The sequence below is a fragment of the Chamaea fasciata genome, unplaced genomic scaffold (genome assembly GCF_029207755.1).
Source record: "Chamaea fasciata isolate MVZ Bird 193981 ecotype frontalis unplaced genomic scaffold, bChaFas1.0.hap1 SCAF_21, whole genome shotgun sequence".
NCBI lineage: Eukaryota > Metazoa > Chordata > Aves > Passeriformes > Sylviidae > Chamaea > Chamaea fasciata.
Window position 1 is genome coordinate 4,691,721 of NW_027094106.1, and position 15,213 is coordinate 4,706,933.

General features: G+C 44.5%; 1 protein-coding gene across 6 annotated transcripts in view; it reads left to right on the forward strand.

The window, feature by feature from the left end:
- Positions 1-15,213, forward strand: part of CUX1 (cut like homeobox 1) — a 268,820-nt gene that overhangs the window by 99,667 nt on the left and 153,940 nt on the right. For all 6 annotated transcript variants that reach the window (XM_066202184.1, XM_066202180.1, XM_066202181.1 and 3 more), the window contains exon 3: positions 3,585-3,632. In XM_066202184.1, the coding sequence (XP_066058281.1) occupies positions 3,585-3,632 (48 nt within the window). The remainder of the gene's footprint in view (positions 1-3,584; positions 3,633-15,213) is intronic.

Here is a 15,213-nt window from a genome sequence, read left to right on the forward strand (position 1 = left end):
GCTAATAATGGGATTGTATTCCTATACTCAAATATTTCAGTGTGTCTACGTTGATAAATTATAATTTGTTTTAATGTTCAGTTCCATGGACCCTTTTCAGCTGCTCTACTTGGCCGCAGTGTTTTGGTAGCTTTGTGAGGGCTGGAGCCTGGATGCTTTTCCTGTTTTGATCACAGCCCAGGCAGTAAAGGCCACCACACTTTAAACAGATAATAAATCACCCGGTGTCCTTGCTAACCAACCCTGCAGATTCCCCCGGGTCTGAACTGAACGTCCTTCTTCCTGTTCAATTTAGTGTAAAGAAGGTAAAATTCTGTTTGAAGTTCAGTGTAATATTTTGAGACAAAGTCTGATGAGAAATTTTTCCAAACTGCCAAAAATAAATCTCCCCAGCAGAGCTGTGACTCGAGGCATATGTATTCCTGACTTCTGTCTGTTTATTTTTATTTCCCTTTGGTTGTGAGCTGTCTCAAGTTTTGATGTTGTTTTGCTGAGGAAGGAATTACAAAAGTACCCTATAAACTCTTTCCTATAAACTCTTTCCAAGGGTAAGCCAGCAGAAGAGGGGAGAAGACAAACCGGTGTGAAGAAGGCGTTTATGCCTTTTGCTGTGGTGTGTGCCATTTATCCACTCACCTGCACAGTGTTTGGCTGGGTTTAAAGCACTGGATCTCATTCCTGCAGTTCCCTTTCCCGGCCTGTTTGCTCTGGCAAGGGAATGGCAGTGGGATGCTCTGTCTCAATTGTTCAGCTGCAACAGATTTCAAGTTATTGTGACGATTTCAAGATGTCAAAGCATTTTACCCCGTTCAAGTGTGTGCTCTGATGTGTCCTGGGATTGCCCTGGATGGATTGCAGGGGATTAACCCATTGCTCGCCGATGCAGCCGAAGCACTTTGAGCTGCCTTCTCCTCTATCAGGAAATATTTCCAAAGCAGTTTTACCCCCACCACGAGCTGCTGTCTGAATCAAGCACATGTTTTTTTCCCACGACGGCATGAATTTTGCTTGGTAACGTTCTGATTGCTGTGATTAGTGTTTAGCATCCTGAATTTGCTAAATGAATGCACTTGAAAGGTTTTCTCCCTTTTTGTTTCTGTTTTCACGTCTTTGGGATGCTCCTTCCATTCCTCTCCACCCCTGCTTCTCTCCCTCTCTGCTGTTACAAACAACGTCCCTCATTATTCAAGATGAATATGAGGGTGAAGTCCTGACATAGTTTATATCATGAAATAAAAAGTGCTGCAAATCCTGTCTTTCAGAAGTCAGGCTGTGCCAGAGGCGGCAGTTAAATAGCAGGATCTTGGCTAGAGCTTGCCATGGACACAGGAGCAAGGATGACATTCCCCTGCCTCTGGATCTGGGATTACATCTCCTGTATTTCTGCCTTCACTTCTGACATCACTTTTCTGGCTGGTGCCAAACAAGTCAGTAAATTCCAAGGCAATATCAGGGACAAAAGCCCTAAACCCAGTGATTTTCAACCAGCTGAGATTTTTATTTCAAGAAAAGTTGCCTTGCTTGGATGATATAATTTTTCCTGATTTTATAAAGGGTGCCAGCATCCGGGGCTGTAAATCGAATTCTGTTTGTAATTTCACTGGGCACTAGAACCGCCTCTGCCAGATTTGGGCCTTGAATCTGGGCATTTATTTTGCCATCAGTGGTTATTGTTACTTTCTTCAACATCACCGTCATCAGGTTACAAAGAAAACAGTTTTTAAAAAGTGCACAGCCCTCAGGCCTCCCTGAGGAGCCAGGGGGTGGGGGAAAGCTGCTCCACCTGCCAGTTTGCTTTGCTAGAAGTGTAATTTATAGATGCTTGTGATCCAAAAGGACAGTGTCCAACCTTTTTGTGTCCCAAAACAGGCAGCAGGATATATCAGGAGCCACTTGGGTGACTTGGCTTGGCCTAAGAACAGAAGCACACTTCGGTTCAGTCCGAAGAGGGAGCTCAGAAAGCTGCAATATTATCCTTGACTTGATGGGGATTAAGCGGTATTTTAGTGCAATAACCATGTCAGAAGTGAAATTTGAGTGATCATTTGTCTTTGATAGCTTCATTTGCCTTGGGCCCCCTAAGCCATTTCTCAGGGAGTGGGAGAACTCCTGATACTCCAACTCTCTGCATGACTTGTCATTTAAATGACAAAAATCACTTCTCTCAAAAGCCTACTTTTCCTTCAGGAAAATCAGATTAAACCCAGGGCTGAGAGTGTTTTGGTGAGTGGTTTAACATCCAATATGTTGCATGACTGTAGATGTAAAAGTAAATGTGTTGGAAAAGAGAATTTCCCAACTTTTTAAGGTCACCTCCTTCTCTGAAAAGCTTGAGGCCTCAACAGACCCTTTTCTATATAGAGAAAATGCTTCCAATGTGCCTTTGTGACCCCCTGCAGGAGGTTCAGGTGGCTCAGGGACTGTGGCCTGTGTGCCGGCAGGAAGATTTCATGGTTACTGAAGCAGCTGGTGACTGTTCCAGCTGTGGGCAGTATTCCAAAGGACTCAGCATCGGAGGGGCTGTCCAGAGTCTGACCACATCTCACCTGGCCTTAAAAATGGGTCTTTAGCACTCACTTAGCACTAGTTCTGCTCAGCTGAGCCTTGGAAATCTCCAAGGATGGGGAAGCCACCCTTTCCCTGCAGCAGCATCAGTGCTGCCCTCCCAAGAGATGCAGCATCAGGTTATTGGTTTCATCCTCTTCCAGATTTATTCCCAGGTGTAAGTGCACTCTGAAGTGGCTGCTTGTGCCTCGTCGGAGGCAAAAGCAGGAATGCAGCAACTTGGCTGTGCGTGACTAGCAGTGTCCTCTGCAAAGTTACTGGATTTTATTCTTCAGGCACACACATAATAAGAATTAGACCCAAACCAGCTTAAAAGTGAAGCCATAGAAAAATTTATGTATGATAAATATACCTTTTTTGTCCTGAATTATCTCAGTTGCTAAGTAAAAATATGCTGTAAACCTTTAGAGTGATTCCGTGGGCAGTATTTGAATGAATTTTGTAGCACTGTGCGCGTTGTAATTTGGAAGAAGGAATTTTGAGTTCTGCAGAAACCAACAAATAATACTTGTCATCTTCAATGAGCTCCAGTTCTCTGATGACTAAAGCCAGAGCACTTGGGAAAATAATAAATAAAACAGAGATTTTACAAAATGGCAACACTTCGAGCTGAAATGATGGTCCAGAATCATCTTCCTTTAAGCCTGGCTTCCATTTGTGGGAATTTCCTTGGCATAAGTTCAGAGGTGTAGCTGCTGTGGAGGTAGATAGAGGCATTTACTGCTAATCTCATTAATGTTTCAGCTGAATTAGGAGACTGAAGGCATTCAGTGCTTACCCAGCACCACCACAGTTTGGATAATTAATACCATTTGCAGCACACACAGGTGTATGTCAAACTGGAAATTCAGACCTGCTCAAAGTGAACTCCAGGTATAATTCTATTTTAATCGAAGCTGCCACAAAATGCGATCAGAATTTAAGCGCCACTTGAGAACTGAAAATAACATCAGGAAAAACACGATGATGACTTGTCCTTTGCGGTTTGTCTGATGGGATATCCTGCTTCTGTCTTCCAGGACCTGCGCAAACAGGTAGCTCCATTGCTGAAGAGTTTCCAGGGAGAGGTAAGAGCTTCTTCTGGTTCTGATGATGTTTTCAGTGCTGCTTCACATGAGCCTGGTGTGCTGGCAGGGGGGCACAGAGCCCTCAAGGCTCAGCCCTTTGCATTCTGTGTGTGCAGGGAGTGTCAGGAGCCTGAAGATGGAGAGGGAGCTTTTCCAAGAGCACAGCATGACAGGACAAGGGGGATTGGCTTCAAACTGACAGAGAATAGGTTTAGATTGGATATTGGGAAAAAATTCTTTCCTGTGAGGGTGGTGGGGCTGTGGCACAGGTTGTCCAGACAAGCTGTGGCTGCCTCATCCCTGGAAGGGTTTAAAACCAGGTTGGATGGGGCATGGAGGAACCTGAGATAGAGGAAAGTGTCCCTGCCCATGGCAGTGGGGTGGAACAAGATGATCCTAAAGGTCCCTTCCAACCCAGGTCATTCTGTGATTCTGTGATACGCTGGGTTTGTGCTGGTCAATCTAAACTGGTCACATCTCCTTGCTCTGAGCCTCCCTGAGCCTCTCTGAGCATCCTGAGCGTGCTGTCACTCTGGCAGGGACCCAGGTGGCACATCCAGCTCGTTGGGCCTCACTGACCCTACAGGCTGAGCTCCTAATGAACGCAGTGTAGTGCACTGCAGTGGTTTCACATTTGCCAATTTCTGTTTCTCAAAATTAGTGTAGTAGTCTGAGTGTCTCCTAGATAGGATTTTGATTCGCATTCTTTTCCTTTAGTGTTTGTTAAAGAAACCTGTCTTTTAAGTTTGAGCCTGCTTGGCTTTTCTCCTAATCCTATCTCACAGCAGGAAAAAGAGTAAATAATTCTAGGAGACACTCAGACCACCACACTAATTTTGAGAAACAGAAATTGGCGAATGTGAAACTACTACATGCACTCATAAAACATGAGGATACTGCAAGTTGTTCTCCCTGCAAAGCTTTTCAGCTGTAAAACCTTGTATTCCAGAGGGCTGATGGAAAGCCCTGGGTTGGCAGGTGTTTGTTGGAAGGCTACAGCCCTGCTGCTGGCTCCGACTTGGGTTTCTCTTCACAGCACTCACCGAGAACACACCAGCAGAGTGCTCACGAGTTTAAAAGCCAACTGTTGTTATTCTGAAGAGTTTCTATAGGCAGAGGCAGCTGGGCCAATTAGAGAGTTTTCCATTTTTGCTGTGGCCAGATGGGAGCCATGGTTCTGCTCCGAAAGCGTCAGGGAGGGAAGGTGGAAATTACATTTGTCCTTGTAAAGCTCCGTGCCTGCGTGGGGTGCTGGATGGAGGCTTGAGCTCACACTGGGACACATTACAGAGCTCTGCCCCTCCAGAGCTGTGCTCCAGCACCTCCTCAATCCCTGAGTTGTTCCCTGACTTTAGATTGTGGCAGTTCCATCAGCACAGGGCAGTTCAGGAGTGTGTTTGCAGGACAGGGATTTAAGTGCACCACTCCCCTGAGTGAGCCTTGCATTCCTGATCGCTTCTACATCCTGCTAAATCTTATTGCCAACTAGGCAATAATCCCTCATTTAAAAGCAGCATGGTACTTTTTGTTTTACAACCTGATTTCCCGAGTATTGCTAGAAATAAATAAATAACCAGGATAACTTTGTCCTTGATATATCCAACAGACATTTGTGAGAACAAAGAATGACTTGCGTGAGTCCGTTTGCCAATGGAAATTTACACTTTAAAATTGCTCCGAGTGCATTGCAGTGCTCTTGGAACCTTTTCACTTCAGTTTCAAGCTTGCAATGCACTGAGTGAAAAGTGCATGTGTGCTTTCAGCACTGTTCTTTAATGAAGGGAATGTCTGAGGATCAAGTAAGAAACATCAATTTTGAATTTGGCTACAGTGAAGGAGATTCTCCCATCAGATCTTCCCTGGTGGAGACAGCTCCCTGGTACCTTGGTATGGCTCACACACACTCCTCTCCTGTAGTTCTGCTTCACTGATATAAAAGTGAAGTTTATTTTGGTATAAATTCAACCTCACCAGAGTAAAATTTGTTGTTGTAATCCCGTTACGTAAATGAAGCGCAAATACATTAAAAGATTGTGCTGCTGAATCTCTGAGCTGGTGATTCCAGTCTCCCTCATCGAGACAAGGTTTCAGAAACCTAAAAAACCTGAACTAATCATGATTGACTACATAAATGCACCACATTAAACTGTGAATTATGGTATTTGATTATAGATGTAATTACTGTATCTTGTTTTGGAGACAAATCAAAATACCGAGGATATGAGCCTGTTCTGTTGAGTTATATTTGATTGTTCAGGATATAGATCTGGTTTCTGGTTGTTGTTAAGGCTGACTTTCTAAAACATCAGGAGATGACTGCTCTGGGTATCTCAGAAACAAGTTTTGTTAAGCAAATAGGCTTCTCTCCATTTCAAATCCACAGGAGATGCCTCGATTCCTGTCCCCTGAGAGGCTCAGGGGACAACACTGCTGGGAGCAGACACTCACCTCAGCAAACCCCTGGGATTGATTGTCTTGCAATAGTTTATTACCTGCCAGGTGATATTTAATGTCCTGGGAGGAGCTGACAGAGGGACCTTTTGGTCCCACAGTACCTGTGGGGTGGGATGTGAGCAGGGAGGAGGAATAGGGCAAAGAGGTTCCCTGATTTTACCACACGGACATCAGTCTTCAGCCCCAGATTTGTCCCTGGAAGTGTTCCAGGCCAGGCTGGATGGGGCTCTGAGTAACCTGCTCTAGTGGAAGGTGCACATGGCAAGGGAGCTGGAGCAGGATGGGCTTTACACCCATCCAACACAAACCTTTCAGTGATTCCATGACTTGGGGGTTTTAAGAAAGATCAACAGCAGTGAGTAACTAAAACAGAGGTAAATGGGGAAGTGATGGGAGTAAATGCTTTTGAGGGCCCTTTCTGCTGGAGTGTCCTGGAGCAGGAGTAGGGAATGCTGTAGGAGCAGCCTCCATAGGCATTGTGGCTGGGAATATGGAACTTTGGGGCACCAGCTGCTCACTCACAAGTGAGGAAAAAGGTTCTTGCCTGATGCACCTTCGCCATTTCCCTGTGGGAGAGTCTCCACCGTATTTTTGCCTCCAGCTCCTGTCTCCACCCCTCACTGCTGCTGCTGCTGCTGCCCCATCCTTTGCTCAAACCCTTAAACAGAATTAGGTGCTTTTGGCATGGAATAATAAATTCGATTCCACATCAGAAGGGAAGTGGGCTTTTACCATTCCCATGTGGGCTGAGCTGTCCACAGGACTCTGAGCTCTAGGGAGTGCCAGCACATCAGAGGATGGAGGCAGCTCCCTCATAAGCGCAGGTATTTAAGCAGCTTTACATGGATATTGGCGTGTTCCTGCCCCCCACCCCTTCCTTAGCACTCTCTCTGGTGTGATCCCACGGTCAGCACAAAACTGGGGGTTTTTTCCCCTCTTTTTGCTGGCTTGGTTTCCCACCAGGGTGGGTTCAGAGCAGCAGCTCAGTGCAAGGGAGAGGCCAGGAGAGCAAAGCCAGGGGCAGGAGCAGCACAAATGTGTCAGCTCAGGTTGACTTAAACTGTCCTTGAACTGTGCCTGGGTGAGCCTGGTGTGACTTGGAGAGAGGGGAAGTTAAGCTCAGGTATTTCTGTCCCCTCCCAAGCACGATTTATGGGAGCTGCTGGTAGACCTGGGGCCAGTTGGCTTTTTTAAACAAACCCACAGGTCGCTTTAGCCAATTTTTCTCTTCAGTTTAAGCATGGAATGTTGATACTTCCCCCCAGTATTTTCCCTTTATATCATATGAATTTATAAATACCGGACAAAGCAGAACATTCTGTATTCCTTAGTTATTTATCTCATTCATTGAGATAAAAACGGTTCCAGTTATCAAATATTCAGTTTCCATTAGTACTTGGAAGTAACTTTTTTTTTGTATGGATCTCAGTGTGTTAAGTAACTGGATTTTTTATGGTAAGAGTTAAAGTAAAAGCACTATGAAATGGAATTTAGCATACTACAAATTTTCAAATGCATTCCTAGTTCAGCATAAGCCCCTATTAATTCATCACTGGAGAATAGTTTTATTATAGTACTTTTTCCTTATATAGGATCTTAATGGAAATTTGAAGGCAGTTTTCTAATTTAACAGAATATTGTGTCTGCCTCAGAGCTGATGGTATTGTTCTTTTGAAATCTGTGGGTAACTTTTCTGCCTTCCCTGGAAGATTTAAGGTCTGGGTGGTGTAAATAGGCTATTGTGAGCAAGACAGTTAAAAGTCATTAATTTCAGAAGTGTAAAATTCCTGTCATTTTAATCTTAAATCTCTGTCTTGCTTTTCCTTTTCATTGCCATTAACTTGAGGATGCAACTTATTAATGGCTTGCTCTCCCTATGCAGGGCTAAATACAGGACAGAACCAGGAAAGGTTAAAGAGCTTTACCATGCAATGATGAAATTATTATTATATATAATTAGCAAGGCACTCCTGCCAGCAGCCATCTGAATAAGCTGTGTTTTGGATAGGTCACTGTGTTTACCATCCATCAGTGGATGGATATTTGTACATGAAATCTGAAAAATGAAAAAAAAAAAAAGAGAATCAAAAAGAAGGGATGTTCTTGGGCTACGTTAATTTACAGAACTGAAGCTGTGGTATGGAAGTCTAATGTTGGAATCTGTATTTGTGAAGTCATCAGACAGATATTTTAAGGCTGGGAAAGGATTTCCTGAGGTCATTAGCATTCTTTTCATGTGGCATAAGAGCACTGTCCAACAGTAATGCAGTAATCCCTCATTTGGAGAACCCTCTAAGGCACAGACTCCAAAACAACATGCTGGACTTGATGTCTGTGAAAGCCATTTCTCATATTCTTCTCCCAGAGCAAGTACTTTTAAGGGTATTGCCATTCTGAGGAGACCACTCTGGCTCCCCACTCAGCTGAATTGCTCTTTAAACTATTAATTTGGTCAGTTGAGTAATTTAATAATTTTCCATATGCAGACAACAGAAGCTGAAAATCAGTTTGATGTGCTGGAACTACTAATCATGCCTTTGAAGGAGTACTCTAATAATGTGTGTGCCTAAACCACTTCAGACCTACGTTCCTTCTGCATTTTGAAGGACTATTCCTGAGCTGATACTCATCTTTTTCTATTTTACCCCCTTTAATTTCCTTATGTTAAATTTCCAAACCTAATTAATACAATTTCTTTCCTGTACGTTCACTCCATGATGGCTCAATTAGAGCAGCAGTAGAACTGTGGTTCAATATTCAGGCCAACTTCATAATTGAAAACACATTTTCTTCTCAAAAGCTGCAGCTGGTTTGGTTCTGCTCATGCAGAAAAGGATATAACCTTGCATAACATAGGAAATGAACGGTTGAGAGAGAAGCCAAATTCAATTTCAGTCAGATATTTTGAGGATAAGTCCATGATCTATGGAAGCAAGGGAATGAAAAGTGTGTGTATGTGGAAAGCAGCGTGTTCAGCACTCTATTAATCACGGCCAGCCTGGGTGCTGTTGTGTGCCTTGCGTTAGCACTGATGCTCGTAGGGAGGCTGGAGAGCAGCCAAGCACTCCAGAAGTTAACCTCTTAAAGACCCTGAGCTGCTTTCTGTTGAATAAATGTAATTTTGTGGTCAGAAATAAATGCTTGTGATGTAGCAGGAGCTTTGAAAACAACAGCGTGGCAAAGCTATTACAAATTGCTCTGTGTTGGGGAAGTCAACAGCATACATCAAAATCCAGGGCTCGTGTTTGGGCCCAGAGACTCTCTGCTTTTCAATGGAAGTCCCACCAAAACTCTCTATTTACCAAAAGTTAATTTTTTGGGGCAGTTAATCCTCTTTTAAAGTCCACTCTGCATCTCCGTTCTGTTCACCAAAGCAGGGAGAGGTCGTGACCCGCTCTTGGGGTAACTGCAGCTCCACAGTGCTTTCATTTCTTTGTTTACAGAAGTGTGTAAATGATTATTTATTTATTTTTGGCTGACTTGATTGCAGTTTAAACAACATCTTTCCTGAGGAAGGTGATTTAAATATACTCCAGAATCCCACGGGCAGATGAGCTCTCCCTGCTGAGCACGTGGGGTGGCTGCTGCAGGGCCAAAAGCATCCCTGAGAGGAGACCCTGAGCTGCAGGGGAGGGACAGAACTGCAGAGACTCTCAAATACAGCCAGAACCTCTCCTATTTCATCCCTTTTTCCTTCCTGGGACAACTCTCAGCTGTGGGGATAAACAGGCAAAGTCCCAAACCTTACACATCCCACCAGAAGCGGCGACAGGCACCCGAAGCTCTTGCAGGTTCCTCTCCTCCTCTCCAACTTGCAGGCAAGTTGTACCAAGACAGCAGAGACTACCAGGGTAACTTTGGGGGGGATCAGCCCAAATCCTCTTGTTTTTACATAACTGACAAAGTGCTGAAATCCCTGTTGGCAGCTGGTGGGCTGTCTGTACGCTGTGCTGCTGCCATGCGCTCGGGGGCAACGGGAACAGTGGTGGGAAATTCGGTTTATTCAGGATTCCGACAGGCAGCACTGGTGCAGCTCACAGGGTCAGGAGTGTCTTCTCATGCTCAGGAGAGAAAAAAAAGAGAGCTTGAAGTGTGCTGGAAGGAATGGGGATGGGAGGGCTGGGCTGGGTGAGGTTTTCTGCCGAGTCCCTGTTTCTCCAAACACAGAATAATCTCTGTATTTATTACAGAATTATCTCTGTATTTATTACAGAATCACCTCTATTTATTACAGATTTACTCTGAGGCTCTGTACAATCTGGCATCTGGTCTTGCTTTGTCAGAAAAAAAGAAGCAAGAGGGTGAGCTCAGTACAAAACCCCAGGAAAAGGGTGCACCTTGGTATTTAGGTGCGGGTGGATTTTGCACAAAGGTGGTTAATGAGCTCCTTCTTGCACGGATTCCTGTGACCTATTTTTTTTTTAAAGACCTAAACAGAAGTTTGGATCATCCATGGCGGAGAGGAGTGACTGTGGGTTCCAGGTCACTGCTCAGAGACTGGAGGAGAGGGGCAGATGAGAGCACCCACTCACCTTGCACGTGGCTCCTGCTGTTGGGAAGCTGGGGGTGATGTGGGGTAGCCCAGGCTGCTGTGTCCTGGCTTCCTCCCCTCCCTCCCTGCCCCACTTCCCACACCAAACATGGCGTGGTCAGAGTTGTTCTCCATCCTTGTGCTCTCACAGAACCTCGAGGATCAGAACTGGCAAGCTCTGACATCTCCCTCTTTGGTGACAGACAAATGGTTCGCTGATCTATTCACCAGAACGATGTTCCTTCGGTTCTGGGGGAAGGATGTGTCCCCTGTTTGGAGGTCAGCTCTTTGTTTTGCCTTTTTGGCATTAAGAAAATTCACGACTGGCCTGTGCTGACTTGAGGAAAGAGGCTGGGATGCAAAGTGTAGAATTACAGAGGTAAAGAATTATTCATTGTGCAGCCAAACTGGGGCACCCCATGTCTGGCTTCACACAAGGTTTTTATACCCCTTAAAATTCAGGTACAACACAATTTGACTAGCACCCACTAATTGCAGTAAAACTTTGCAAATCAACCCTGTTTTCACAGCAGTCTATGGATCCAGGCATCCCTGGGGTCAGTCTTGCTGGAGTTACTGGTTTGTGACACCAGAAAACACTGTGAGGCTTTGAATAAAGTGTCAGAGGGGCTGGGATGTTGGCATTAGCTTGGCGTTCAGTATCCTTTATCCTTCCACGAGCAAAGTCCTTATTTCCAGGACCAGGCTGTCCTTTGATTTGTTTTAGTTGAGCACAAAAAGCACCAAAGCCTCCAGGAAAACTGCAATGTGTCCTTACATCAAAGTGTAGAATATAGACACGAACAAAGTTAATCCACTTTCATACTGTAAAGATTGATCAACAAAAGAGAATTCTGGTAACATTTGGCCCTCTGAGCCTCCTCGTGCCCTCCATTCCTTGGCACTGGTTTTGTGCTGTAGCCAACCTGTGCGGGTGTGGGACTGATGCCGTGGGGTGTCCTTGCCCCAGCTCTGGGTCCCCACCTCGTCCCTGGTGCTGAGCCCAGCAAATGCACAGGATGAGTCAGTTCAGTTTGCCAGCACAATGGAAAATACATTCTTCCTCTCCTTCCTCAGTTTTTCACCGAGCCACTGAGCTGAATCACACCCCGGGAGAGGCAGGAGGAGGGAGCAGGGCTGGGATGGATGGGTTGGGAGCTGGGTGAGAGCAGGAAGGAGCTGGGAAACCTGCTCTGAAATCTCTGAAATGCAGAGAGAGGTGAGGAGGGAGGCAGGTGGGTTATCCAAGGCTCCAGGAGAGGTCCAGCAGGGACAGCACAGCCGCTGATCCAAAGGCAGGGTGGCAAACAGGATTTAATCAGAGCTGTGCCTCTGCTGTCAATATCTGCAGGCACATGTTGGGCTGGGCTGTTTTACTGGGAAGGAAGATCAAAGATTGGAAAAGCAGCAAGAAGCTGTCCTGTGAGAACATTCCTCAGGGGATGGCAGCGTTGTTTGTCTGGGAAAATCAGGATTTATCTGGGCATGAAAGGAAGAGGAGGTTTTAAGGGTTCAAGGTTGCAGCTGTTTCACAGTGGAGGGAACAGAATTGTAAAGTTGAGGCGTTTGAGTCCTTCCTAAAGCTCTCTGCTTAATTTGAGGTTAAACCAACAAGTTGGTGAGGCAGGCGTGCCCTTCCCAGGCTCTTTCCTGGTACCTGTGTCCTGACCCAAGCAGCTTTGTTAAACAGACTGGTATTGGGTCCACCGCGAAGTCCTTAATTCTGTTAAAGAATTTATAGCCCAGCTAAAATCCACGCCATATGCCTTAAGCAACTGCAAAGAAATAATTTCGTTATAATTTAGCTTCAAAACTGTTTTAATTGCAACAAAGCTAAAAATAAGATTTTTTTACATTTTCTTTTTGCAGTGGCAAAATAAATTAACTGGGATGGTGAATAATTTGTAAATTACAATGCTACTTTTATTAATTTATTTATTCATGTAGATATCTCTTGGTATTGAGGAAGGGAAATCACGCCAACGGTATTGTAAAGGCTTCAAAGCAAGACTGATGCATTAACAATCCTGCTATAGCCACCATTTGATTCCAAGGCAGTTATTCAAGAATACAGCATGGCTTAAAAGAGTGGTGCTTTAATGAGTTGTTCTCGTGCTTTTCCCTTTGTTTCATATGGTTCTTCCAGTTCTTAATGGTGTTTTGGTAACTTGTAGTAATTGAAGACAAATGGAAAAACTTCGTGATGCAAAACAATATGACAGAAGATGTGTAAGGGAGAAGGGATGGGTATCTCCTTAAGGCATCCATTTATTAAGAATCAGAACAGAAAAATAACTTCTCTTCTAAATAATTTAGTTTTTCTTGATAGATTAGTTCCAGACTTTGTGCAGAACAGTAAAAGACGTGTTAAGGTGGTTAACAGGAGTGAGAACTAAATTGGAGAGCTATGAGGATAAGTGGAAGAGCTGGGACTGCAAAGTTCATATTTAGCAGAGTTGTGTGAACACTTGTGTTTGTGGTACTGAAAGTAAATCACCAGTGCTTTGGGAATGCCAGACAGACACAGCACTGGGAACCCCTCACAAAGGAGCTGTCTTTGGGATCCTGAGTGCAGCACCCCAATCTTCCAGCTCTGCCCAATGATCCAAGTGGATCCAAGACGAGCAGCACACGTGCCAGTCTCGTGCTCAGAGATGTGTTAATGTGCTGATGTCCCTCAGTTCAGAGATTTCAGGTGTCAGTGCAGGGTGTGCTGGCATCTGGCAGTCCAGCTTCCTTGCGGAGAGCTTCAGCACCCTGTTCCAGCTTTAAATTCAGGGGCAGACGTGTGCATCCTTCAGCCTGACTGCAGTCCATGAGGCAATCCGCATTCATACAGCCCAGAGCATCCCAGCCCTGCAGACCCCTGCTCATGACATATTGGGGCACTAAACATCAGACTTGAATTAATGCTGAAATCTCCTACTGCATAAAAACTGACAGATTCCAAACCAAAGCCACAGGCTTTGCTTTTATCCATCTGAACTTGGCTGGACATCGCTGAAAGAGGCAACATTAAACCTGTGTTCAGCACCTTCCCTGGCCTAGGTGCCAGATTTACAGTGCTTACAGAAATGTGGAGAGAAATCCACGGGTTTCATTGATGATACTTTGATTTCAGCCAGGTGCCGTGGGTGTTAGACTGGGACCACGTGTTCCTGAGCTAGGCTGTCCATGGGAGCAAGCCAGCAGTGTCAGACAACAAGGGAGAGAGGGATCAGACCACGGGGATCTTCATGGGCGGGCTGGAAGGAGACGATTCTGGAGGGGAAGGGTGACCTTAGTACCCTGAGCATCAACTCAGGAGAGCACCTGACCTGGAAAAACAAGGCGGATAAAGGGAGGACTGGTCTCAGCCCGTGTCTGGCTCCTCCACGTAGCCGCGGCGATGTTTTGGGGATGAAGAGGGAGATGAAGGCTGTGCTGAGCAGGGAGGATTCCTGGTGTCTCTGTTCTGTTATCTCACTGCAGCGCCAGTGGTATTATCAAGACAAATAGGATGCCAAAACTTAAAAGTGAACATATGTTTATGGGGGTGGTGGGGAATACAGAGGTCACCGTTGTTTCTTGCTGCTCAGAGAAGACATAATGGGGCCTGGTTTAGATAAATTAAGATTTGGAGCTAAGCTCGTGTCAAGACAACGCGAGTGTAATTATAAGTTGACTTCTTGCAGGGTCCCTGAAGTTTTTAGAGTCAAATAAAAATGTTCAGCAAGAGTTTTATAATGTAGTTCAATGGTTTAATGTGAGCTGATTGCAGCTCAGCCTTCTTGGCTCCTGAACCGATTTTACTTTGATTTGAAAAATTTCCAGTGAACTTCCAAATGTTTCCATGTCATCTCAGTGCTCTGTTTCCTACTCTCTCTGGACTTAATTTATATTTTGCTATTTTTGATGTCTTTTTCCTCCCACATTTCCTTATTTCCTTATGCACCTGGGTGCTGGCATGCTTAATTATTTTTTTTTATTCCAGTTAAAGCTGTAATGGTGCTTTTTCTAAATTTTATTTTAAAATATAAAATAGTTGCAGTGCTCATTTTTAGTAAAACTTTAAACCAGACAGGTTGATTTATTTATTTTAACAACTAAAACATGAAACCATATTTCTGCCTAGTGGGATTGTTTGGAATTCTGGTTCTGAATTTGAGGGTGAAAAAAGGTGTAAAATACCTGTGATTTACAAACTGCTTCCTTTGGAAAGTCTCTGATCTCCTTGCAAGATGTTGTTTCAAATCTGGTTTATATTTCCATCACTCTATAACTGGTAAGGAGCAAATAAACCATATCTTCTATAATACTTAGAGAGAATAAAAGTACAAATGCTCTTTATTAAAATGTGGGAAAACTGTAATAGGGAAACAAATCCATCGTGTTATTTCCCAGAAATGGAAGCATTTTCAGTGCTTTGCTTTTCATAAAAGGGGCAAATGAATTTTTCAAAATACAGTACAGAATCAGTGCTGTAATGCTAATTGTATTTAATAATAGTAATTTAAATTTGGCTGCTCTCTGCCGAGCAGCAGCGAGAGAAAATTGAATGTGGGAACGATGGAGTCCAGAAGTGTAACATATGGTGTGGTTTGGCCTTCAGAGAGT